Source organism: Pelobates fuscus, chromosome 9 (assembly GCF_036172605.1).
Source record: "Pelobates fuscus isolate aPelFus1 chromosome 9, aPelFus1.pri, whole genome shotgun sequence".
Lineage (NCBI taxonomy): Eukaryota > Metazoa > Chordata > Amphibia > Anura > Pelobatidae > Pelobates > Pelobates fuscus.
The window spans coordinates 79,866,153-79,891,315 of NC_086325.1; the positions used below are offsets into that span (position 1 = coordinate 79,866,153).

General features: G+C 38.2%; 1 protein-coding gene across 2 annotated transcripts in view; it reads left to right on the forward strand.

Moving 5' to 3' along the window:
* STAG2 (STAG2 cohesin complex component) overlaps positions 1-25,163 on the forward strand; it is an 80,800-nt gene that overhangs the window by 11,660 nt on the left and 43,977 nt on the right. For both annotated transcript variants that reach the window (XM_063432108.1, XM_063432109.1), the window contains exon 2: positions 24,518-24,651. In XM_063432108.1, the coding sequence (XP_063288178.1) occupies positions 24,608-24,651 (44 nt within the window). In that variant the 5' untranslated portion in view covers positions 24,518-24,607. The remainder of the gene's footprint in view (positions 1-24,517; positions 24,652-25,163) is intronic.

Genomic DNA, 25,163 nt, shown 5'->3' on the forward strand with positions numbered 1-25,163 from the left:
CCTCAGTGTCTACTGAACTGCCGTCTAGACTTCCGCACTTCCCGAGCTATACTGACCAGGAGGGATTTTGTATTTTGAGATTGATAGGTTCGATTTATTGAGTAACATCTCCTCAGGGTTGAAGGTCACACCTTTGTCCGCTACCCGTGACTGGGTGTCAAAGATCTTCCTCCAATAGGGGACTAGAAGTGGACACTTCCAAAAGATATGAATATGGGAGCCCACATGCACCCCACTTCTCCAGCAGACTTTGACTGCTTCCGGGAAGTAGTATCTATATTATTAAGTGATTTATTGTGGTGGACTTAAACTCCTATATTGTGTATGAACTTATTTAATGATGCATTAGGCATATTCTGGGATTATTATCCTTTACAATATATATTTTTAAAGGCTGTATTTTAGTACCTGCTCATTACAATAGTCTCTGCTTTGGCATTTTTTCCTTAAAGTGACATTATGGTCACCAGAGCAACTTTAGCTTAATTAGATCATGCCTCTGGAGTTTCACTGCTCAATTATCTACAATGTACGAGTTAAATCACTTTTGTTTTTATTTATGCAGCTTTAGCCACACCTCCCCTGACTGTGACTCTCCAAGCCTGCATAAAAAATGGTTTTATTTTCAATCAGATGTAACTTACTTTAAACGTTTTTATCTCCTGCTCTGTATATTGAACTTTAATCAAATATAGGGGGCTCCTGTAAGGTATCACAAGCTATTAACAGAGCAGAAGATAAGACATTTTAATTTAAAACAAATTTGCAATAAAGGAAGTGTAAACATTAGGGGACTCTTTACAGGTAGTGTTTAGGAAGACTATGTAAGTCACATAAACAAATTGATTTAACTCTATGGGGGCATGATCTATACACTAAAACGGCTTCATTAAGCTAAAGTTGTTTTGGTGACTATAGTGTCCCTTTAATTTAAAAGTATAATGCAAATAATATTAAACAATCTTTAAAGATCCCGCTGCACTTGACATCTCTGGCTCTTAACTACATTCCTCCCAGACACCTTAGTATGAGGAAAGTTTGCTGGCAGCTGGTGATAGGCTGAGGCTGCCCGATGAGAGAAACGGTGTATAATCTTGAATAGATATAGACTCTTTTTATATGTTGTGTTTTGAAGTCTTTCATGATGTACACTTGTTTTTAATTTTTGTTTTGTGTTTTCAATTTTTCATATTGGAATATGTACGTATTTCAAACTTAAAAAACAAAACAAAAATAAATACAATTAAATTGGGGTACTCCTTGATAACTCTCTCCACCACCTCTGTTTGTTAGAACACTTAAACATATAAAAAAGGCTTTAATTGAGTGTGGAGCCTTGGTCTGAAGATCCACAACACAATTACACAGCGCCAATTCATATGAGAATGCAGTAGGATGTTGCTTAAAGGAACACTATAGTGTTAGGAGTACAAACAGGCATCATTTTCAATCTGTGGGTCCAATCGTGCATGGTGTACTTGCATCCAAATAGTTCTCATTGAATTCAGTTGTGTGTGTGGTTGGACCTGTCAATTGTATGAAACTATATAGAAAAACTAAACCAGGTGGCTCCTTAGTAGGTAGTCCCAAGAAGGATGTAGCAGGTGACACATTGGCCATGTAACACAAAATGAAGATAGAGGTACCTGCACAGTTATGCAGGATATTCCACTGGTGTAAAAGCTATTTGTTAGACTGAGAAAGCTGCCTTATGCCTGCCAGTTAGGGCCTGGGTTATAAAAATGTATGGGATCTTGGCATGTTGGTTTTTGGCAGTTAGTGGTCTTCACACAATTCTTGTTTGTGAGTGGAGCTGCAGATGTGTGCATCAGCGGGCTGGTGGGAATCGGTCATCTATATTGACTTGATAAAGACACACGTTGTGTGGAATGTTGCCTGTCATTTGGGATAGCTGAATAAAATATGCATTGCATCTAAAATTATAGAGTGATGGAACTTTATTCCTTTGAATTACTTTTGGATCCTTGGAGAAGGAACCTTTACTCATGGCACAGGTACCAAAAATCTTGGAACTTGAATAGTGTAATTCCAATGTACTTAGTCTATAGATGACATAACAACTATCTTTGGGGTTTGCAAAAGGGTTTGCATCTTAGGGGTTTTCTGGCTTGGATGTATCCTTGAGTGGCCAAAGACAAATTCTCGATATAAAGTAGATGTTTTAAGAAGTGTCTTATCATAATATACTTTCCTTCAATCTGAAATTTGCCAAGCCACATTTTACGTTCATGGATACTGCATTGTCACAAGCTTAACAGGGCTGGAATTTTTACATTTCAGGAGGCTATTGAAAATTTTCCTTGAGTTGAGAAAAATCTTCTCACGTAGGCTTCGGATCCTGTGATTATTCCATCTACCTTGATTATTAAGACTTCAGTGTGCAAAGCCCATGTCCTTAGTTGTTTGTAAGGTTTTCCTTAGTCTGTTTTTATTTGCCCTAATTTCATAATTACAAGCTAATAAACTCACCTATATTCCAGCGACAGGAGAGTCTTCTTGCTGGAGCTCCAATCCGCCTCCTGTGAAGTTCTCTTTACTGATGACTTCTGTTCAATCAGAACCTTTATTGCATGAGCAGCAATTGCAGGGATCCACCTAGATTGCTTCTCCAAAAGAAACACTCTCTTCCGTTTTTAGTGAAAGTGACTGAACTAAAAGGTGTTCTTAAGGGTTTATAAAAGTGTTGATTTGTCTTGAAATAGTCACTTTTATAAAATAAGCCATAGGCAACATGTAGTTAACTCAAGCATTTGAGCAAGCTGAAGTGTTTCAATGTATTTGAGTATCTCATTAATCAAGTTGTCCCGTGCTGGTTTCTTTTTCTGTGAGTTATTATCAGGCCTCTGTCTGGATAGACTAGCAATGAGGCCTCAGAAGTGCATGAAGACTCTGGCGGCTACGCGACCAGATGCTGTGGTATAATGAAATATTTCCACATTGAGCAGGATTAACATATTTTGTTGCTTTGTCTAGTTTTGTTTTGTATTTTTGAACATTATGAGTGCAGAGCATTAGGGAATCCCATTTTTGATAGTATAATAGATGTCAAGTGGCCATGCAACTGTTAATTCTTAAATGTTTACTCCAGGCACCATGATCACAATGATTGAAGTGGTCATAACTTTGAAGTTTAGCTTTGAAATGCTGAACATAACGCTGCCGAAGGTTTAACTTCACCTCCAAAAGCGTCATTGGGATGTCATCAATTCGAGGCTGGCTAATGTCAATTCTGTGCAAATTTCAATGCACAGAATCTAATTCATTGATTGAGAGTGGCAAACAGCCAATGAAGGAGTGGCAGGATTGGCATCTGTATCATGCTTCAGAAGATGCCTGTCAGGACCAGGTAAGAGGACAAGCCTTTGTAAAAGAGCTTGTTTCATCACTAGGGAATGATGCCAGGATATTCCTACCGTCCTAACCACTACTGCAGGCTGTAATGATTGATGGTTGGAATAACCCTTTAAATGTTTAATTATGCATTAGATATGGTATGAAAAATCCTGATATCCCCAGAAGTGTGTATGTTGGCTTGTGTGGACATTGTTTTCATGCCTCACCAAGGCGTAATCTGTAATAGATGTGAAATCTGAGTTCTCAGAACAAGGTCTGGAAACAGTTTTTATGATCTCCCTCACCCTGTAAATTCAGATATTTTTGTCATTTGTTTGGCATGTATGCATGTGGTGATAATGAATGCAAACTCCTCTTGGGGATTGAGCTATTCTTACTGAACAATGTAATCATGCCATCAAAGAGGAGTCTCGAGTGTTGAATGCAAGTTCATCCATGAGGAAAATGTATAGTGTAAAATCATTTTAACAAAATAGCACCATGATAAAAGGGTCCAGCTAATTTTTACATTTGTTGAGGTTAATATTTGCTAATTTAATGAAATGTGCTATGTGAAAATGGAATTTCTGTCCTACTTGTGTGCATTGTGTTAGTGTCCAATTGTGATAAATGTAATCGATGTTGTGCTTACTTTTCAATGATCATTTTATGGTTAATGTAGATTTTCTGTTTCTTACATAATTTATTCTAACGCCCAGCTTGTGGCAGATATTTTTTCCATTGCAGATGGCATAACCTTTCCATTTTAGTCTTATAATTTAAAAAAGGGGGGGGGGGGGGAAGTAATCAGCACTGTAAAATGAGTAAAGAGTGAATTTGCTTGTCAGTATTGCATTTGTGTGGTATAGCATTCTTTATTTAATGTTTTTTGGTTGTATTTTTGTTATGTTTAGAAAAGTCTCAATTTTGAAATGACATTAAAGAAGACATTCCAAATTGAAAAACACCACAATTTAACTCTGGCACATGTAAGAGAAATTGTTTTATATTAAAACAATTTTAAAACCATCATTGAGCAGATATAGAGTTATTATTTTGGTACTCTATCACAGGTACATTTATGAGTAGGTGATGAAAATTGATTAAGGTTTGCTTCTAGATTCACAGTGTGCAGTGAAAAGAACATGTCCTGTCACAACGTCTCTCCATCCCTTGTTATCCTTTACTTCAGTGTGTTGATATATCTGTTTTGTGAACAATCTGCATTCAGTTATTCAATGACCCCTGCTGTTCCGTTTTAGTGGAACATTTCATTTGTCATGAAGGCCTCATGTGAATGGTGTAGGACAGGGGTAGGCAACCTTCGGCACTCGTTATGTGGATTGCATCTCTCCTTATGTTTTGCCCTGATTAAGGCTGCAAAAAGCATTATGAGAGATGTAGTCCAAGATGTTTGGATTGCCTGGTCTAGGGTTTATGGATAAACTAATTGCACCCAGTCATTGTAATCTGAACGTTCTGGTGTGATAGTGTTCCTTGAAGATTTCTTAAGGGAACCAGAACAGCCTAGCTGCAATTATTCCTTAGCATACCCATCCCCCATCAAAATTCTCTCACTCGTTCTCTTTGGTTGCATATGAACAGTTATATCTTTTCCCTGGTGACCACTCTCTCTCCGCCCCTTCCTCCCCTCCCCCACCTCCCAAAAAAAGTTGTAAACTTAATGATGCCTCTTGTGATATTTCATATAAATAAATTAAAAAAAACACAATTTTTTTTCTTTTAAAAAAGAAACCCTCATATTGTTATTTTTTTTTATTGTTTTTGCATATGTGTTCTGGTCTTATTATTTATATATGCTTTTTATACTACTTTCATAGTAGGTTTTTTTCTATGAAACATTAGACCCACTTGTGCAAGACTGTAGACTGTTGGAACTAAGATGAAGATAGTGTATAACACTTTGTATTCTAGAGCATTTTACCACACATCAATGTCTGTGTAAATAATTTTTTCCCCTTCTTAATAAAACACTCTCTTTAGTGTCTTTATTTTCAAATCCTTTTTATTGAACTTTTTTAAATACAATTTTAAAAACAGATTTTAGTATATCCTGTTACACAACTTGTGTAATTCTGTAACACTTTAGAATATGCATATCTTATTTATTTTTTTTGTATAGTCTACAAATGTTTCACTATATATTATTTTCGTCCATCGTGAATTTCTAAAATTTGTTAAAATGCGGTTCTGGATTTTGGTCCTCCACCCAGTGTCAATAAGAATCTTTTGTTGCCAAGACTCTATAGGCAACAGCTTGTACTTGTGCACCCCATTGGCTTCACACCTGCACACATTTTGTGTATGCATTACTAGATGATACATATTTGGGTGCATAACATACTGGTTCTGGGCTTTCTGTACCAATACAATTGTAACTTTGTGTCTTTTGATTCTATGCACTATTCACCTATAATGGTATTCCTATTGCATCTGGTGCCCTTTGTTGACTCACTTGGCATTTTTGATGTAATTGTATAAAGCATGGATAGGTGACCTTTGGCACTCCAGATGTTGTGGTCTACATCTCCAACATTATGATTGTAAGAGCATCATGGGGAGATGAAGTTCACAACATCTGGAGTATGAATGTTTCCTACCCCTGGTATAGAGTATCTGGAGAGGAAGTGCTGAGCACATGGTGCTTCCTTCCTCATGCTTCTCATCGCCTCCTGCACGAATACTGACAGGTTAAGCATGTGTGAGCACCAGATACCAGAAAGAATGCTGTTTTTATCTATAAAACTTCAGTGTAGAACACAGCATTGTACAGTGGCTGTACTAGTCTGTGGAATTTAAATGGTAATCAGTGGGAATCAATCTGCTCAAATGAGCACTTTTGAAGCGGGAGGAGTTGAGGGGGAAAGGATGTATTGTAAGAAGGGCAATTGAGGTGCCACATGACTTCAGAGAATATATATTGGTTAATCAAAACACTCTGTCTGTTTGTCTTTATGGATGCAATGACTGCATCTCACTGATTGTTTTTATTTTATATTTATAGGATTGAGAACATAAACTCAAAAGCTTTGAGCCCTCCCACTTGGTCATGTTGTACTATACGATACAAAATGTTTCATGATTTAATTTTCATTTTACAGGGACATGCAGCATTATGATCTCTTCTGATCTCTACTGTACATCTCTTACTGTAGGGAAATGGTCCCTGAAAATGTAGTTTTTACATCTTCACATCTCCCTCCCCCATTTTAATTTAGGACAATGCAGCAACACTCAAAGTGTGCTTTTATGTGATGATCTTATCTAAATTAGTTTAGTTGTTGCTCACCTAAACGAATTGTTTACTTTTTATACACTTTTTATTTTATCTCCTCTTCTAGTGCAGAGCTGTGTTTTAATGCTATACAAACTGTGTAGTTCAAATTCACTTGCAGCAATAGACTGTTGCTAATGATAAATCCATGTTCTAATACGTTGCCATAGTTAATCTGCTGATTCCCCCTGTCAAGTTGCAATGTAGCATAAAAATCTTCTATACAGACACCTGCCTACATATACAAGGCTCAACAGCCATTTGTTTAGATCTGTTCAACAATATTTGCATGTTTTATATTTATCTTTTATAAATATTTTTAGTATCTCCTATGTCAGTTTATATTTTCTGCGTGCTTTAAATAAAAAGTATTCTATATAAAATATAAATATTTGCTATCATGGTTATGTTCTAAATGTAGAATTTTGGGCAATTCAAGCTGTTTTTCACATTGAAGGCAAATATAACTAAAAGCATATCTGAATTGGAGATTTTCTCCATGTCTGCAGTTCTGGCATTGATTTTCACTTTGAATTCCCAACAATTCTTACTTTAGTGAATAACCGTGCATTTCTGTTTCTTGTTTCCACTATCGCATACTGTAACTTTCCTTTTATCGACATTCCTTTAATCTATTTTATCTTGATACTATCCAAAATGCTATTCCAACATCATCTACCTCACTCATTATTGCTCCATGTACTCCATTTTGCCTTCCACTGATTTACCATCTCATTTTGGATGAAATACACATTTGTGACCTTGATAAACAGAGGCTCAAAACTCTACGCCATTTTACAACTTGCTCTCACTTCTCTCAAGTCCTGCAGCTCTCTTCATGCTTGGAAGAATTTTTTTGGAGCTTTTCCATACCTGTGTAACCCACTGAAGCAAACGCTGCCAAAAGCTTTCAAAGAGTAATTCTCCTCCTCTCTTTGCAAATTAGTGATACTAAATATCTATTTAGCCAGGGAACTAGTCTTGTCAACAGCTTTCTGTATAAATTGTGTTTTGATGTATCCCATTCCCCTTGATTACTGCAGGAAGGACACTCTCAGCCTGCTGTTTGCTCTGCCTTTTTGGTTTTATAAATTGCTTAAATGTTGGCACACTATAAATATATGTTTTGTTGTAGTGTCACGTTTTGAGGATTTTTTTTTTCCCTGCATGACTTTGTTTCCTTAGCTGGTCCTCCTCCTTAGGTTATACGTTGTACCAGGGTCACCATCCTCTTTTGTAAGAGACTCAGGCAGGCAGGCATTGTAATGCTATGTGGTCTTTTTAGGGAAAATATGTCACAATATAGGCCTCTTATCAGACCACGCTGAGCAGTTGGATGGCTCTGTTCGTGTATTATTGCCACAGTATGTATTGGGAGGATGTGATAACTATCAGGACCATTATGTTTATATTTCTGTATATGTGCATGTGTCTACAAGTATGTACCTGTGCATGTGTATCATACAGTTTGTGTGCATATGTCTGACTAGGGGTTACTAATGTGTTTGTGTGGAGCCTCAAGGTTTCTAATTGCATCTCTGTTATTGGCTTGCAGTCCTATTGGGATTACCCTCTGGGCCAGGGTTATATTTCCCTAGAGGCCACTGGCAAACTGTCTCACGTGGGGAGTCAGTGATCTGTATATACACCAGTCCATATTCCTCTTGTGTCATTTACCACACAATCTTAGTTGTTCCTGTACATCCAACTTGTTTGTAACTACTTGTTGGTTAATTCACCTATTGTACAGCATGGTGGAATTTGTTGGTGAATTACAATTTTTTTTTTTTTTAATTTAAGATAATGGCAGATGTTTGTAAATTGTTACTTATTCAATACTTTAAATGTACAGAATATGGGTACCAGTTATCAACAACGAAACGCACCAGATAACTGGTATAGACATTTTATCGGCCGATCCCTAGTGAGGATGTCCAGCGTTGTTTCATGGAGTCAAACTCCATGTAACTTTAGGAAGCGCTAGTGGCAGTCTTAACCCAATAATGTAAAAATTGCAGTTTCTTCTTTCCATGTTAAGGGGGGACACTGCACCCACACCACTTCAATCAGATGAAGTGGTATGGGTGTCTAGAATGTCCCTTTAACCAAATTAATCATTTAAGCAAATTTAAGTGCTTTGGGTGGTTGGAGTATCCCTTTAAGTGTAGCTATTTTAATTGATTATCTCCGTATAGATCTGAACTAGTGAGGTGCATTTTCTCTGAAAATCAGAGGCTTAAGAAATATTTATTGAATCAGTGATTTAGTTCAATAAGATCTACATATTTTCAGGCACTGCTTGGTCCTTTAATCTTCATGGCCATTAACCAAAAGAAAAAAAGTTACCTGCACACCAGCCCAAATCCCTACGCATATTTAATTAAATTGAGGTTATTTAGTAACTCCAATGGCCATTATATGGAAATGCCCACCTGCCACGTCAAGGCAAAACTCTTAGGTGGGTCCTACACCTAACAATTCACCCTGGTTCCTTCAGCTTCAGTCAAAGAAATCTCTAATGAGAAGAGAGGGGTATTTTTTTTAAACCCCTAAATACTTATTAACCCTTAATAGTGAACACATGGTTGAACACATGATGGGTGGCAGCATGGTAACATGGCTGTGTGATACAAAAGTGAATACAAATTCAAAAAATGATGTCCTGCGCTCAGACTCCCACTACTCCTGGGTGGCCGCAACGACCATAACATATGAAGTATATGAAGAATCAATGCATCTCTAATGAGAAGGTGTGTGTGGTTTTGGGATGTCATTGCAACAAAATAATAAAAAAGAAGGAAATAAATATATAAATTCCCCCCTCCCAATAATAATAATAATAATAATAATAGTAAAAATAAAAAACATACACTGGTCTATTTAACCAGTACTGGGTTTCTGATAACATTTTAACCGTGTTTTAAGTCTTAAGATAATATTTGAGTGTTGGAACATTGACTTAATTGAGAAGTTTTGGATTTCTAGTGAGGTATACTTTTTTTTTTTTTTTACAAATGGTGTAAGAGTGCCCAGTACAGAATGTTTATATATACCCCAATGTACAGCACTACAGAATTTGCTGGCACTATATAAATAATAAAATATTAATATACTGATAAATCACTGTAACATTACAGTTTTGCTTGTATATTACACATGTATTCTATAGTTGTGTGTGCTATGCAGGTAGACTGCTTATTTGAACTCCTTGTTCCTAAATTTGTCTTACGCAATTATTTGTTTTACAAATTTACAACGCTAGTGAATGTATTGGGTCTAAATAAATACTCCTTCCAACCTAACATCCCCATCATTAACACTAAAACAGTCTTCACTATCTATAATGAATTGGCACAGTCATTTACTAAACAGAGCAGATTGTAATGCTATCAGTAAATTATTGGAGATTGGTGAAGGTTATGCTAGTGCCAACTAAGGTGTATGATTTATAGGTTGTGTTATGGAAAGTAAGGAAACCGAATAGGCTAAATGTTGGGAGAGTTTGTTGTGATGTAAAAAGAATTGCTAGGATTTGGCTGTGCATTGATAACATTGTTTCCTTGTAATTGTAAGCTTGTCTACTAACCTTGCTTCAGTGAGCAAAAGGAACCGCGATGTGATATGTGGAATCACTTTAGAGAAAGATCCTTCCACATGCTTAGTTGCCTGTTGTAAAACTACACCTTACCGGGCAGACTGGATTTAGACAGTCCTATATAAGCAAAATGGAGGAAGATGGAAAAAAATCAATAAATAAATACATATATAATATCTTATCTTGCATGGGAGAGATTAGTGAAGTCATGCGGCGACATGTGATCTTAACATTTCTCTAGTGGGAACAGGGAGTTAATTTACTGTGAAGGACAATAAACACTCGTTTTATTCCATAAACCACACATTTTGGTACATTTAAGACCAATTGGCACAATTTAGGCTAAAATAGTCAAGCTGTTAACCCCCAGTTTCACCTGTATTCTATTCATCCTTTCAGCTTTCATCAGATAAGTGGATAAGGGAATTTCTTATATATATTTTTAATATCTAAGTTACTCCTACTAACTATTAGGTGATACTAATCCTCATAGGAGACATCCATCTGAACAAGGGTATTGTCAATGTGGTTTGGAAAAAAAAAAATCAAATTCCCTCCTCCCCCCTCCCCCCTTGCCATAGTTTTGCTGCTGATTAATAATAATTTGCTTAGGATTTAATTTTTTTTTTTTTACAAACTGGTCAAAAATTGTGTGTAATAATATTTCACAGCATTCACCCCCTCCCATCCCCCCCCTCCCCTCCATAAGTTATGTTTTGACTCTTTTTGTTTAATAGCAGCCACAGAAAACATTTCCACACAATACTTCTGTATAAATGTGTTTGGACTTTAATGGTCCAGTGATTAATGAAAGTAGCTAGCTTTTGAAATCTATGATTTGCATTTTCCTTTCCTTTTTTAAAATCTTACAAGTTGCTATAACATATTTATGTTAAGAATTTAAGATGACTGTGCCTCTTAATAAGCAGTGAATTAGGCATTGTTTGGCAAGAATCCAATTTTAACTTGTGTATTTCTCATAATTTACAAATTGCACTTTTGTGTTTGAGAATTGTCAAACAAGTTGGGATCATTTTAAGTTTATTGGCCTTTTCAGTGAAGCTAAGTAGTTCATCACAAACAATGAGAGTTTAATGTATTTACAATGTTTTTTTTTTTGGTTTTTATTTTACGTTTGTTGGTAGCTTATCAGATTGTAGTTTTTTTTTTATCCTTGGGAAAACCCTTTCCAGATAAAATAACCTTAGTCTGATAATCCCTTACAGAACAGCACATGAGAAACTGGAAACTCTACATCTGTTAACCATATTTTTGTACAATGTACCCTGTACTCAGGGGTGCAAACTTTTATTTTTGAAACCTAAACCTAGCCATATACTTTACAGCCATAGTAGTACTCTACCTTTACACCGCCATATACCCTCTCTTTTCATATACACTCTAACTCCAAAGATGTCCATCCCACAGCCTGTCACTATTTCTGTTACATTTTACTTCACTCTCTCCTGGTTTAAGAATTGGAGAGTGTGTGAGCGTTAATACACTTTGATCAAAATGTAAGAATCCTCCGATATTATGTTTTTTTTTTTAAAAACAGAATTAAAAACATAAAAGGGGTACCTGTCACATGGATATTTGTATAACTCTGAAGCTAACATTTAGTCTTGGGTTGTGCAACATTTTAAACTTTTAAATAAAACCTAGTGTTGTATTTTTAATTACATCACATGCTAATCTGTCCTAACATAGCCAGAACATATGATGAGAAATGACTTTAATTCCCAAAGTGCATTGCCCACACATGTTCTCACACAAAATTTCTTTAAGAAGGTGCACAAGTGCATGAGAAAATGTTGGCGTGTGGGAGTGTTGCACAGGCAAGGGTTTTATCCTTTTGTCCAAAGCGAGAGATGAAGCTGGTAGTTCTATAGCTGCTTACAGGATCCTTATACTTTCTACATTAGTGTGTTTTCTCTTTTTGTTTTATATGTTATTGAGGCTTATGTGTCCATTAAAAAAAAAAAAAAAAAAAAAAAAACAATACATGTTCTATGTGTGAACTGTAGAAGAGAGAAAGAGGAAGATTATGAATGTACAAAGACATAGAAAATAAACCTATGTCATAAAAGGAAACTACATTGCCTAAATGGGCAAAAAAGAAGAAATCACTGTTTAGTAGATTAACATTAACATGCCTATCCCAATGTATTTATTGGAATGATATCTAATAAGAGTTTGCCAAAGATTCAGTTCTTATGAACTACAGTCTTAGGAATCACCCCCTCTTTTTTTTTTTTTTTTTCCCACAAGAGACTTGAGAAGCATCTGAATTGGAGTACTCGTGTGCGATTGATCCAAGGTCTGGAGGAGCTGAAGAAGCAGGAGGCTCAGTAGAGTGGGCCTGACATTTCCTTTAGCTCAGGTGAAGTGCTTTTTGACTGTGGAGTGGTCATTTAAAGGACCACTATATACACCATAACTACTTAAAGTGGTTATGGTGAATGGAGTCTGAGGGCACTGAGTGCTGCATCACTAGTAAATGGCTTGCTCACCATTTAGTAGATATTCTCTGTCACTGGCAGCCTGAATCATAGATTCTGATGACAAAAGGACTGAGGTGCTAAACTCTGTATCATGCCAACATCAGGGATAGAGAGCAGTGTTGGCCTGAGATGTCAGCTGATCTCAATCAGCCAAACATTTCTCAGCCAGCTGCAGACTGAGATTATTTACAAAACTGTGAGTAAACAGTTCAGTAGTGATGTGGGACTATAAATAAGTGGCCTCTTTCTGTGCATGAAACTCACAGATATTTGTGTGGATGTCCTTACTCATGTGTTGCATGTGAAAGATGTGTTTGATAAAGGCTGCTTGAGTTTTCATCTGTAACTTCATAGCACCATAACATCTATTGGTCCAACAAAGCATTGCTAGATCATTCACAGAGATTGAAAAATTTGTTGCAAGCTATGATGACTGTTATGTGTTATGAATGTGATGAGTCCTATCTCAACTTATCCTACCACCACTTGTAAACACGACCAGTAAACACGACATCGTATGTAATCATCATAGTCTGCAGTTTTCCAGGAAACAAACCAGTGGGCCAGCCGAGGCCTGGAAAAAAGTCACCTAGAACAAATAACTACACTGCCAGGCTAATAAAGATCTAAAGTACGCATTCTGCCTTACAACGCAATTTCTTTGAATTTAATTTGCAGAAAATGGTAGTGCCAAGGCTGCAAACCAGAATCCTTGTATGTTAGTGGCCCAGTGGCAATTGCCCCCCTGCCTCCTTGCCAGCTCTCTCCTGTGAATTCCGGCATAGAGTGAGCTATTAAGAGCGTTTCCATGAGTACATGGATTTGCTTGGGCAGAATCATATATTGGTACACGTGCGACATTCTTATATTACTAGAATAAAAAAGTGTAGTACTAGGCAGATGGTAATAAATGTTAATTATTTATGAAAACACACATTCTCCTGCTCTTTATGTTAAATACATATTTGTGATATCCTGCAGATTACAATTCAGGGGCATCTTGGATCTATATTTGTATGCATTATTTGGTTAGGAACATGCTTATTATATCCATCTTAGAATGTCCCTGCAATATATAATGTGTCCAGTGTTCTAACTGGCAAATTGAAGCATTTTATTAGTGCAGAATATTGGAGATGGATTGAATATTGTGTGTTTATTTTTGGAGCTCGCCTAACTATAGTGGGAAGATGGGATTTAATAGAGTTGTATTGGCTCACTGGGATTATTAAGCCTAGGGTAATGAAACACTCAGTAATTTACATATATTTGATGGAAACTATACATTTTGCAAACTATCCAACACATGCATTTTTCATTATAGTACTTTTACCTTACCCCATCATGCACTGTCCCACTGTATGCTAGCTAAATCCTTCTGCTAACAGCCAGGAGCTGTAGAGAATTGGACTTATTTTTGTGGGGGTGAATGGATATGTTCACTATACCCCTTAAGGACCCATGACAGAATAATTCTGTTTTGTGGTATTTTACCATGGGGACTGTTTCTCTGCTGGTAACAGATGACCACCAAGAATACCTGGGCTCCCCCTCTGTCCGCTTAATACGGAATTTGTAGCCCCAGATTAAATAAGTGAGCTGCACACAGACATTTAAATCCCTGCTCACACCAGGCAGAATCGATACCTAGGGCGCCCCTCTGTGAGAGCCGCCATTAGTGGTCCAAGACTTATTGGTGAGCTGTATGCAGCCATGGTGATTCTCTGTTAGCTGCTATGGTCATCCTATACTTATTGCCAAGTTTAAATGACATGAAAGTGTTAATAACTGTAGTCATCTTTTACCAATCTCTCATTGTGATTGATGGGCTCCATATGTTTTCCCTTTGGTTTGTGCATACTCAGTCTGAGATACTTTAATCAATGTGATGCGTATGCCTTTGAGGCAGTAACTAGGGCCAGTAACTTGAGGCAGTTGTCCTTAGGGCCCAGTGGTCCGGGGCATTGTTGCTTGTACTGTGCATGTTTGTGCGCTTGAGTTATATTGCAACATTAACCAGTTTGTTTGCTGTGTTTTCAAATGATGGTCTAGGTTACAGACTATTGATATCATATGCACATATGAGATCGGTCTTTGTCGCTTTTGTGGCATTGCTCCGATTGGTAATTTATTGATTTGTGGTTGCTTAACAACCAATAGTTTTGTATGGGGATGTTCTAGCTCCATGCTGATCTTTTATGGGCTATATAAGGACAGGTGTTAATGCATGATATTCAGCCTTAGAAAAAAAAACAACTTTATATCTAAAATGTTGGGTGTTTCTTCAGTGATTCCTGACATTGTTTTGAGGTCATATATGCAGATTTATTTAAGTGTTTGCTTGTATATAAGTGGTGTATGTTTACCATGTTTGTCAGATACATATGCATGTTGAGATTGAAACATTTTATTTTTGTTTTGTTACTTTTTAACTATTTTGATGTAATAAAGAGATATATTTATAACATATGGTCTGCAGTGGATTCCCCTTTTACTGACTGTATTGGCATTTTAAAAAAAATGTATTTGGCATCATACCGCGTTTTGATTTACAATTCTTTCTGCTAATATCAGTAGTGATTTTAGAGGAAAATCACTGTTATTAGGAATATTTTAGGGATTATGTTTAAGATCAGTATTGGCTTTAGAGTTTGGATTTGAGTTAAGATTAGTATTGGGGCCAACAAAGGAATTCCTTTACTGAAATCACTTTACTGAAACACTTTTGCATTGGTTAGGTTAAGATTAGGATTAGAGTTCAGGTTAGGATTACGATAAAGTTATATTGACACTATAGGGATTCAAATAATTTTAGCTTAAAGGGACACTATTGTCACCAGAACAACTACAGCTTATTGAATTTGTTCTGGTGAGTAGAATCTTTACCTTCAGGCTTTTTGCTGTAAACAATGTATTTTCAGAGAAAATGCACTTTTGTCAGGCGTAGGAAAAATACATAAAACAGAGTAGTACTTTGCCTTATGTTTTAAAGAGAACTAGATAAGAAACAAAGAGAAGAGGAAAGAATAGTTGAAAGGCAAGTTTGAGGTGACCGTCACTTTAAGCTAAAGTTTATTTTTTTTGTGATCACTTCACTGGCCACTCCTCAGATGGCTGTTAGAGATCCTTCCTGGGTCTTGACTGCCTAAAATGCATCCAAACATTCAGTATCTCCTCCCTCTGCATGCAGACACTGAACTTTCCTCATAGAGATACATTGATTCAATTAATCTCTATGAGGAGATGCTGATCGGCCAGGGCTGTGTTTGAATCATGCTGGGTCTGCCTCTGGTCTGCCTCTTTGTCAGTCTCAGCCAATCCTATGGGGATTGGATTAGGCTACCACTTCTGATGATGTCAGCAGACTGCTTTTTTTTTTTTTTTAGGCAAACAGCATGCAGATCTACAGCTTCAGGCTTGAATACAGTAAGATGTAGCTATATTTATGGAGGCATGAGGGGCCCAGGGGGGGCTAGATGGTGGTTTTAACACTATAGGGTCAGGAATACATGTTTGTGTTCCTGACCCTATAGTGATCCTTTAATATTGCAGTTTAAAAGTATATTTCATGCTTTTGCAATCTCACTGCTCCATTCTCTGCCATTTAGTAGTTAAATCCATAGACATAGAATATAAAGACGCTGCACGTCTATGGCATTGCGTGCTGAGCGTCGATGAATGCGGGCGCCATCTTGGACCGGTCGCCGCTCTACTGAAGCTATTGAAGAACCCTTGGAAAGTCCATCTCACAAAAGGTAAGTGAAAGACTTGGGGCACTTAATACCCCTAGTCCTTAATACCCCTACCCCATGTCCTTAATACCCCTAGTCCTTAATACCCCTACAGTGTTTATACCCCTACCCCCACAGTGTATATACCCCTACCCCCACAGTGTATATACCCCTACCCCCACAGTGTATATACCCCTACCCCCACAGTGTATATACCCCTACCACCACAGTGTATATACCCCTACCCCCACAGTGTATATACCCCTACCCCCACAGTGTATATACCCCTACCCCCACAGTGTTTATACCCCTACCCCCGCAGTGTTTATACCCCTACCCCCGCAGTGTTTATACCCCTACCCCCGCAGTGTTTATACCCCTACCCCCGCAGTGTTTATACCCCTACCCCCGCAGTGTTTATACCCCTACCCCCGCAGTGTTTATACCCCTTCCCCCGCAGTGTTTATACCCCTACCCCCGCAGTGTTTATACCCCTACCCCCGCAGTGTTTATACCCCTTCCCCCACAGTGTTTAGACCCCTACCCCCACAGTGTTTAGACCCCTACCCCCACAGTGTTTAGACCCCTACCCCCACAGTGTTTAGACCCCTACCCCCACAGTGTTTAGACCCCTACCCCCACAGTGTTTAGACCCCTACCCCCACAGTGTTTAGACCCCTACCCCCACAGTGTTTAGACCCCTACCCCCACAGTGTTTAGACCCCTACCCCCACAGTGTTTAGACCCCTACCCCCACAGTGTTTAGACCCCTACCCCCACAGTGTTTAGACCCCTACCCCCACAGTGTTTAGACCCCTACCCCCACAGTGTTTAGACCCCTACCCCCACAGTGTTTAGACCCCTACCCCCACAGTGTTTAGACCCCTACCCCCACAGTGTTTAGACCCCTACCCCCACAGTGTTTAGACCCCTACCCCCACAGTGTTTAGACCCCTACCCCCACAGTGTTTAGACCCCTACCCCCACAGTGTTTAGACCCCTACCCCCACAGTGTTTAGACCCCTACCCCCACAGTGTTTAGACCCCTACCCCCACAGTGTTTAGACCCCTACCCCCACAGTGTTTAGACCCCTACCCCCACAGTGTTTAGACCCCTACCCCCACAGTGTTTAGACCCCTACCCCCACAGTGTTTAGACCCCTACCCCCACAGTGTTTAGACCTCTACCCCCACAGTGTTTAGACCCCTACCCCCACAGTGTTTAGACCCCTACCCCCACAGTGTTTAGACCCCTACCCCCACAGTGTTTAGACCCCTACCCCCACAGTGTTTAGACCCCTACCCCCACAGTGTTTAGACCCCTACCCCCACAGTGTTTAGACCCCTACCCCCACAGTGTTTAGTCCCCTACCCCCACAGTGTTTAGACCCCTACCCCCACAGTGTTTAGACCCCTACCCCCACAGTGTTTAGACCCCTACCCCCACAGTGTTTAGACACCTACCCCCACAGTGTTTAGACCCCTACCCCCACAGTGTTTAGACCCCTACCCCCGCCTACCCCAGCACACAGTGTTAATACACCTATCCCAGCACACTATGTGTATTAACACTGTGTGTGTGTAGGGGTAGGGGTATTAAGGACTATGTGTGCTGGGGTAGGGGTATTAACACTGTAGGGGGATTAACACTGTAGGGGGATTAACACTGTAGGGGGATTAACACTGTAGGGGGATTAACACTGTAGGGGGATTAACACTGTAGGGGGATTAACACTGTAGGGGGATTAACACTGTAGGGGGATTAACACTGTAGGGGGATTAACACTGTAGGGGGATTAACACTGTAGGGGGATTAACACTGTAGGGGGATTAACACTGTAGGGGGATTAACACTGTAGGGGGATTAACACTGTAGGGGGATTAACACTGTAGGGGTATTAACACTGTAGGGGTATTAACACTGTAGGGGTATTAAGGACTAGGGGTATTAAGGACTAGGGGTAGGGGTATTAAGGACTATAAGTGCCCCAAGTCCTTCACTTACCTTTTGTGAGATGGACTTTCCAGGGGTTCTTCAATAGCTTCAGTAGAGCGGCGACCGGTCCAAGATGGCGCCCGCATTCCTCGCCACTCAGCACACAATACGGCGTCTAGGTATTCTATGTCTATGGTTAAATCAGTTTTGTTTCTGTTTCTACAGCGCTAGCCACACCTCCCCTGGCTGTAACTGAAACATTCAAAGAATTGAGCAATGAGAATGTAGGGGCATGATCTATACACCAAATCTACTTCTATACATTGGCTCTGTCAATTCATTCAACTTGCCTTACTCCTATTGTTTCCTCTTCTCTTACTCTTTCAGAATCTGTTCCTCCTTTTTTTCTGGTCTGTTACTCTTTAAAGCATAAGACATAGGGACTACTTTGTCTTATGTATTTTCCTTTCACTTGGAAATCTCAACAAAGCGTGGAGCTTAAGGCAAGCTTCACAGTTTGTTAGCTTGACAGAGGAAGTAAAGCTTGTCTTAAACTTCTCCCTCTTGTCACTTTTGTCAGGCAGAGGAAAAATACATAAAACATAGTACTTTGCCTTATGTTTTGAAGGGAACTAGATAAGAAATAAAGAGATTTATGTAAACATAAATCGAAGCTAGAGAAATTAACCCCTTAATGACGCTTGAAGAAAATTTTCCGTCAAGGCAGCCCTACCCTTAAAGATGCTTGACGGAAAATCGTGGTATTAATGCTGTTGCTGTGTGTGTTGGCGTTTGAGGAAGACCAGCAACAGCCTATAGCGTTGTCCCAGCTCATGTGATCGCTGTGACAGCCAGTCACAGCGATCACAGTGCTGCTGGGACTTCTTATCCGTCTCCTTCCACCTGTGTGTGTGTGTGTGTGTGTGTGTGTGTTGAAGTGGAGAGAGACGGATCGTGTGCAGCTTGGTGTCCCTGACCGACACAAAGTGTTATAAGATTTCAAAACCCCCTTTATCCGTTCCTGATTTAAAATTTACCAGGGATTAACCCTTTGATCACTGAAAGTAGTGATCACAATACTGATCACAGTACTTTACTGTGATCAGAGTTTTTTTTTTTTTAAATCCTCAGGGGTTAAATATATTTTATTATTTTTTTAACTTTTATTTTCAGTTAGTTAGCTAGGTGGGTGGAAGCTAGGGGAAATTGGGGAATCTAGCATTAGGGTAGCTAGGAAGTTGAAACGTTTTTAAAAGTTTGTAAAAAGTGAAAAAGTATCAAAAAAGTTCTTAAAAGTTTAGAAAAGTATAAACAAGTAAAAAAAAAAGAGAAAAAAAAGTTGTTTATTTTAAGTCAAAACATTTCTGCTTTGCTAGGTGTAAGCACTGTGTTTAGTGGTGATCTGATTTCTGTTTTTTACCGGCAGGGGTTAATTTTTTGTTTTACAAGTTTTTTGAAGTTGGAGTTTTAAAAAGTAGGAAAAAAATATATAAAAAAGATTGTTATACAGACAAATCTTTATGCAGCACAGTATCTGGCACAAAAGGGAGCTGGTACCCCACCAGTGTGCCAGAATTAAAACCGTTCTGGGCACGAACCATGCTAATGGACATTATAAAAAAGCCCAGCATTCGAACGTACTGGTCCAAAAACCCAGTGTGCAATACCCCCATTTTCTCCCAGACCATGAATAGGCCCAGCTATGAATCAATACTGAGTTTTTTTTGTACTTCAATGACAATTCAAAGTGCCACCCAAGAGATCACCTGCCGGATGATAAACTATATAAAATCTGCCCCCTAATTAACCATTTGAGTAAAGAATTTGGCACAATTTATTCTCCCCAAAAGAATATATGTATAGACGAGTCCCTCATGAAGTGCAAGGGTAGACTGGGGTTTAAGCAATACATCCCAGCCAAAAGATCCCGTTATGGTATCAAGCTATACAAGTTATGTGAAAGTAGCAGTGGGTATGTTTATACCTTCATAGTATATGAAGGTAAAGATAGCCACTGGGGTGCCCCAGGTTGCACTGATGTAGTTGGGAAAAATAGTTTGGGATCTAATGAACCCGCTACTGAACAAGGGGTACCACCACTACACCGAGAATTATTATAATAGCATACCCCTCAAAAAAATGCTATTCTATTTTGAGACTGTGGTCTGCGGCACTATCCGCAAGTCACGCACTGGCTTCCTGAAGGCTCTGGCAGAGAAAAAAAAATGAAAAGGGGGGTAACTGCTGGCTCTGAAATACAGAGACAAAAAGGAGGTGCTCATCCTGACTACCATGCACAGTGAACACGCGCAGGGTCGCAGTTCGTGGCAGACAGGAAACAAGACGGCTGTCTGTCTGCATTAAGCAATACAAAAAACACATGGGGGAGTTGACCTGTCTGATCAGCTGCTGCAGCCATATCTGATAATGAGAAAGACCAAGGCGTGGTATAAGAAAGTGGGCATTTATTTAATGCAAATGGATACTCACATTGGATTCATCCTTTAAAAAAAAAAAGGCAAATCCTCAGCTGAAATGTAATTTTCTTACATTTCAGTTTCAGCTAATTTCTGTGCTGCTCACTGAGTGTCACAGTGAGGTGCAATCAGCAGGGCCTAGCAGCAGAGGTATTCAGACAGGTCCCTTCTGCTTTCGGATACCATCAACATCCCCAAAAAAGACCCCCTAGAAAAGGTGCAGGGTGTGTTACCATAGGGGCATTCGAATGGAGACCAGTTTCTACTGCCATTTGTATTTAGTTAATTGGGGTGGATAATAGTTCAAGGTAAATTGGGGAGTTTAGTGCATATGCTAGGGGTAAAAATAGAAATAAAAAAAAAATACACAAAAAAAAATACAAATGATTATAACATTGTTTTGTTAAAGTTCTTGTGTAAAAAGTTCAAAATGCTTAGGAAGTTCAATGCCGAGGAGGCTTTGAGAATTCTGACAGCGGATTCAGAGGTGACAGACAGTGCCTCAGAGTTTGACCCAAAATGGGACATGGACCAAGCGTTAAAATTCAAAGTTTGAAAAAAACAAACTGAAATGGGCGAGTCTCAGATTTGTCCCGTCAACATCCACATATACCATGGAAGTGTACACGCGGGGGTATTGCTGTACTTAGATGACATAGCTGAGTAACATATGAAGCGTTATACTGCCGTAGCACACCTAAGGATTGTAAACTATGCAGTAAAATCTCAGTGTGTGTCAAAAAGGCAGATAAAATGCTTACTACTACTACTACTACTACTAAATAATATATTAGATTTGATATATGTATGTGTCACATCAAATTAAAGCCTGTGTTGTCTTTAAAAAAAAATGATATATAATATGTCTTGATGCAATAAATGAGAGCGATGCAATTTGCAGACACAGACAGCAAAAAAATGCAAAAAATAGCTTAAGGTGTTCTTAAGGGGTTAATTTTGTGATCCATTTAATATTTTGCACAAGTCTTGTATCAGTCTTCGTGTTGCAAGAAATCGTCTAAACAGTAAATTTCTAAAAGCTGAATGTAGAAATGTGAAATCATTGCCAGTGTGTGCAGAAAAAAAATTATCAGGTGTGATTGCTTTGCTTAGAATTAAAAACACTGCTCATTGCATGTAAAATCCACACTCCAAGATATGTCAACCAAAGTTTCATATGATTGTTTGGGTATCTACAGCCTTCTAGTGGGCATTTAGGTCTTGGTTTTTGATAGTAAATACTATTCTTATTATGTATAAAGCTGTTGGAAGCTAAATTGCTCTTATTCGTCATCACCATTCTCGTTGTGAATTAAAAGCTTTGGTTATGTAGGCTGCTGTAAACTTGTTCTATTTTTGCTGTCTGTTTACACATACACAATCTATTTGTGACTAACTGTAGATGATGTTTCAGTTATATACATCTACCATAGACAATTAATACCACCTTCGCCATTAAATGATATGGTAGCGAAACACACAGTACTTGGTGCATTAACCCTTCCCTGCCCCAAGGTAATATGTACAATTTATTTGAAAAGAACAAAAAAGGAATTGTAGATAAGTGAAATAATTGCACAACAAATTAGTGTGTAGATTACCATTCAGTTAAAACGAAAATAAAAAGTAGGAAGTAAAACCATCTTTGGTTATATTGAAAATGTGAATGTCTTCATAAATATATATTTTTATTTCCCCTCCTTAAATTTCAGTAGTCTTGTTTTTACTACCAACTTGTTTATGTTTCCTATTTACAACTTTTCAGTCGTTAACGTAATGTGCATAAAACGTTGCCAGTCACCAACCACCTAGTTTCTCCTTTTTATTTATTTAAAAAATAAATAAATAATATTCTCCGAAGATTAATTTGAATAAATGCTGATATTTTACTGTTTCATACTTTATAGTTTATTTGTTGTTAGCCTGGGAAGATCCATGGAACAGTTGCAGATAATTTTTTCCGTTCTGCTCAGCAAAATCAGAATGGTCATATATTGTATAGTAATTATCTAGATGCCATTGGCTTTACTGTTTACACACCTGCTATTTCATGCGGTTTATTAACCTTTCCAAAAAGCTGTTTTGTGATTATTTTTATCTTCACTTTAGATCAGCTCTGATTTCATTAGTATAGCTTCCTCAGGGTCTTGTACTGCCCACCTCTGCTTCTTACTTTGATTTCAGTAATGAAAGCCCCCTAGTTAGGCTCTCATCCGTTTTTAATAGAAATACTTTCACTGGGAAGTTGAATGTCACCTAAACTCAGCCTGGAAAAATGTAATGAATGTTCTATTTCTGTGCAGTTTTCAGACCAGCGTAAAAAGGATATGTGTAAATGAGACCCTTTCATTTGAAATTGAAAGTTGCTTCATTCCAAATAAACAGATTTTTTTTTTTTTTAGTATGTTTTATTTTTGTTGTGTTAAGTCCATGGACATTGTGTCAGCTCAAAGTGAAAAATGTCAGCTCAAAGTGAAAAATATCCTCTACAGTCATATTTCTAAAACATTTCTGAAATGGTGTTCTTGCATTGTTTGTTTGCTAAAAAAAAAAGTCATTTGGCTAAAGAAGTGGGTCAACCTCTGTATGACCTGTCTTCGTCTACTAGTCAGCCTTAGGCTAGAGCTCCACCTTGTGAGAACGGTAATATCTTTCAACAGAAAACTTCCCTTTATAATGTGTTAAATTAAATTAACATTGGTTTATGATATATCTAATATATTTATCTCTTATTCATCAGATTTCAGATTTTTTTTTTATATATTATGGTATTACGTTGTAGTACTTATTCCTAGTTATGTGTGATATTTTACATATTGAGTGTTTTTTTAGTAGAGATGAAAATATTCTTGTTTTGAATAGCATTCCATAATATTTTTTTTTTTTTTTTTGTAAGTCAAAAGAAATACATTCTTCTGCAAAAATCAACAATGTACAAATCTAGCTGTAGAACGACACACTGTACACATATCACAAATTGTTCCTACTTGGAATAATATTTCTATAGCACATGCACCCTAACCTTTCATCAACATCGCAACCAAAATAAAAGTGTAAGCAGAAAGCTTAGTCATCAAAATGTAATATGCATACTTAAAAAACGTAATCCAAGCTAAATGGCACATTAGGTGAATATGTATGTGGTGGGGGAGGGGGGGTTGTGTGAAAATAAATAGGTGATGCAGTTCCTCATCTTATGTAAGGGGCAGCTCTGTTCTCGGCAAAGCCTCTTTTGGTATGAACGGGATAATTTTCTCCACTGCCCATGCAACACAGACTGGTTTCAAGGAAGATTCCGCTTGGAAACCCATCAACCCACGAAGAGTTGTGGGTTTAAATATTTGTGTGTGTGTGTCTTGCCACCTTTTTCCTCCATGAGACTGTGTGAGCCCTACTTATAGGTGTTGTTATTGTTCCTAAGTGATTTTTTTTGCCAGGATAGCGGGGTATCGGTGGAGAATTCCTGGTAGCCCCCATAAGAGCAGCCTTATCAGAGTTTTGTTATTTTGAAAGTGACAAGGGTGTGATAGCACTGTTGATATGGCAAGATAGTTTTGTTGCAAAGTTTGAAACCGATTTGTTTTTAAAGTAGTATAATGCTCAAACGTATTCTCTTCTCTTACAGAAGTACAACAGATTTGGTGAAGTACTTCAGGCAATAGTCTTATGAACAAACTATTCCAGGGACATTGGTTTTCCAGAAGATGATAAAGAAATGATAGCAGCTCCAGAAATACCCACTGACTTCAGTCTCCTCCAGTAAGTTAGACCAATAACATTTTGTATACATATTTTGATAACCCTGTTTTTTATTCTATTGCTTGTATTGGTAGTGTTGTGTATGTATGCTTTCTATTAATTGTTATTTATGCTGTTTATGTAGCCCCACTTGCCTCATGTCAGAATTAAAGTAAAACTAAGTTTTATTTATATATATATATATATATATATATATATAGCGACCTACAATGCCCGCCCCCTCCCCCCGTTGACTACCCCACCGGAAAGCATTTTTCTCAGTGCTTTCCTATGGGGTTTTAGATGACGCTGGATGTCCTCATTCAGAGCATGAGGAAATCCAGCGTCAGCTGACCGAAAGTAGTCTAACCACCTGGAAGTGCCTCTAGTGGCTGTCCACTAGAGGTGAAGTTAACCCTGCAAGGTAATTATTGCAGGATTAAGGGACCTGGGGCAGTGCACCCAGACCATTTCAATGAGCTGAAGTGATCTCGGTGCCTGTAGTGTCCCTTTAAACACGCCATACCTCTTAA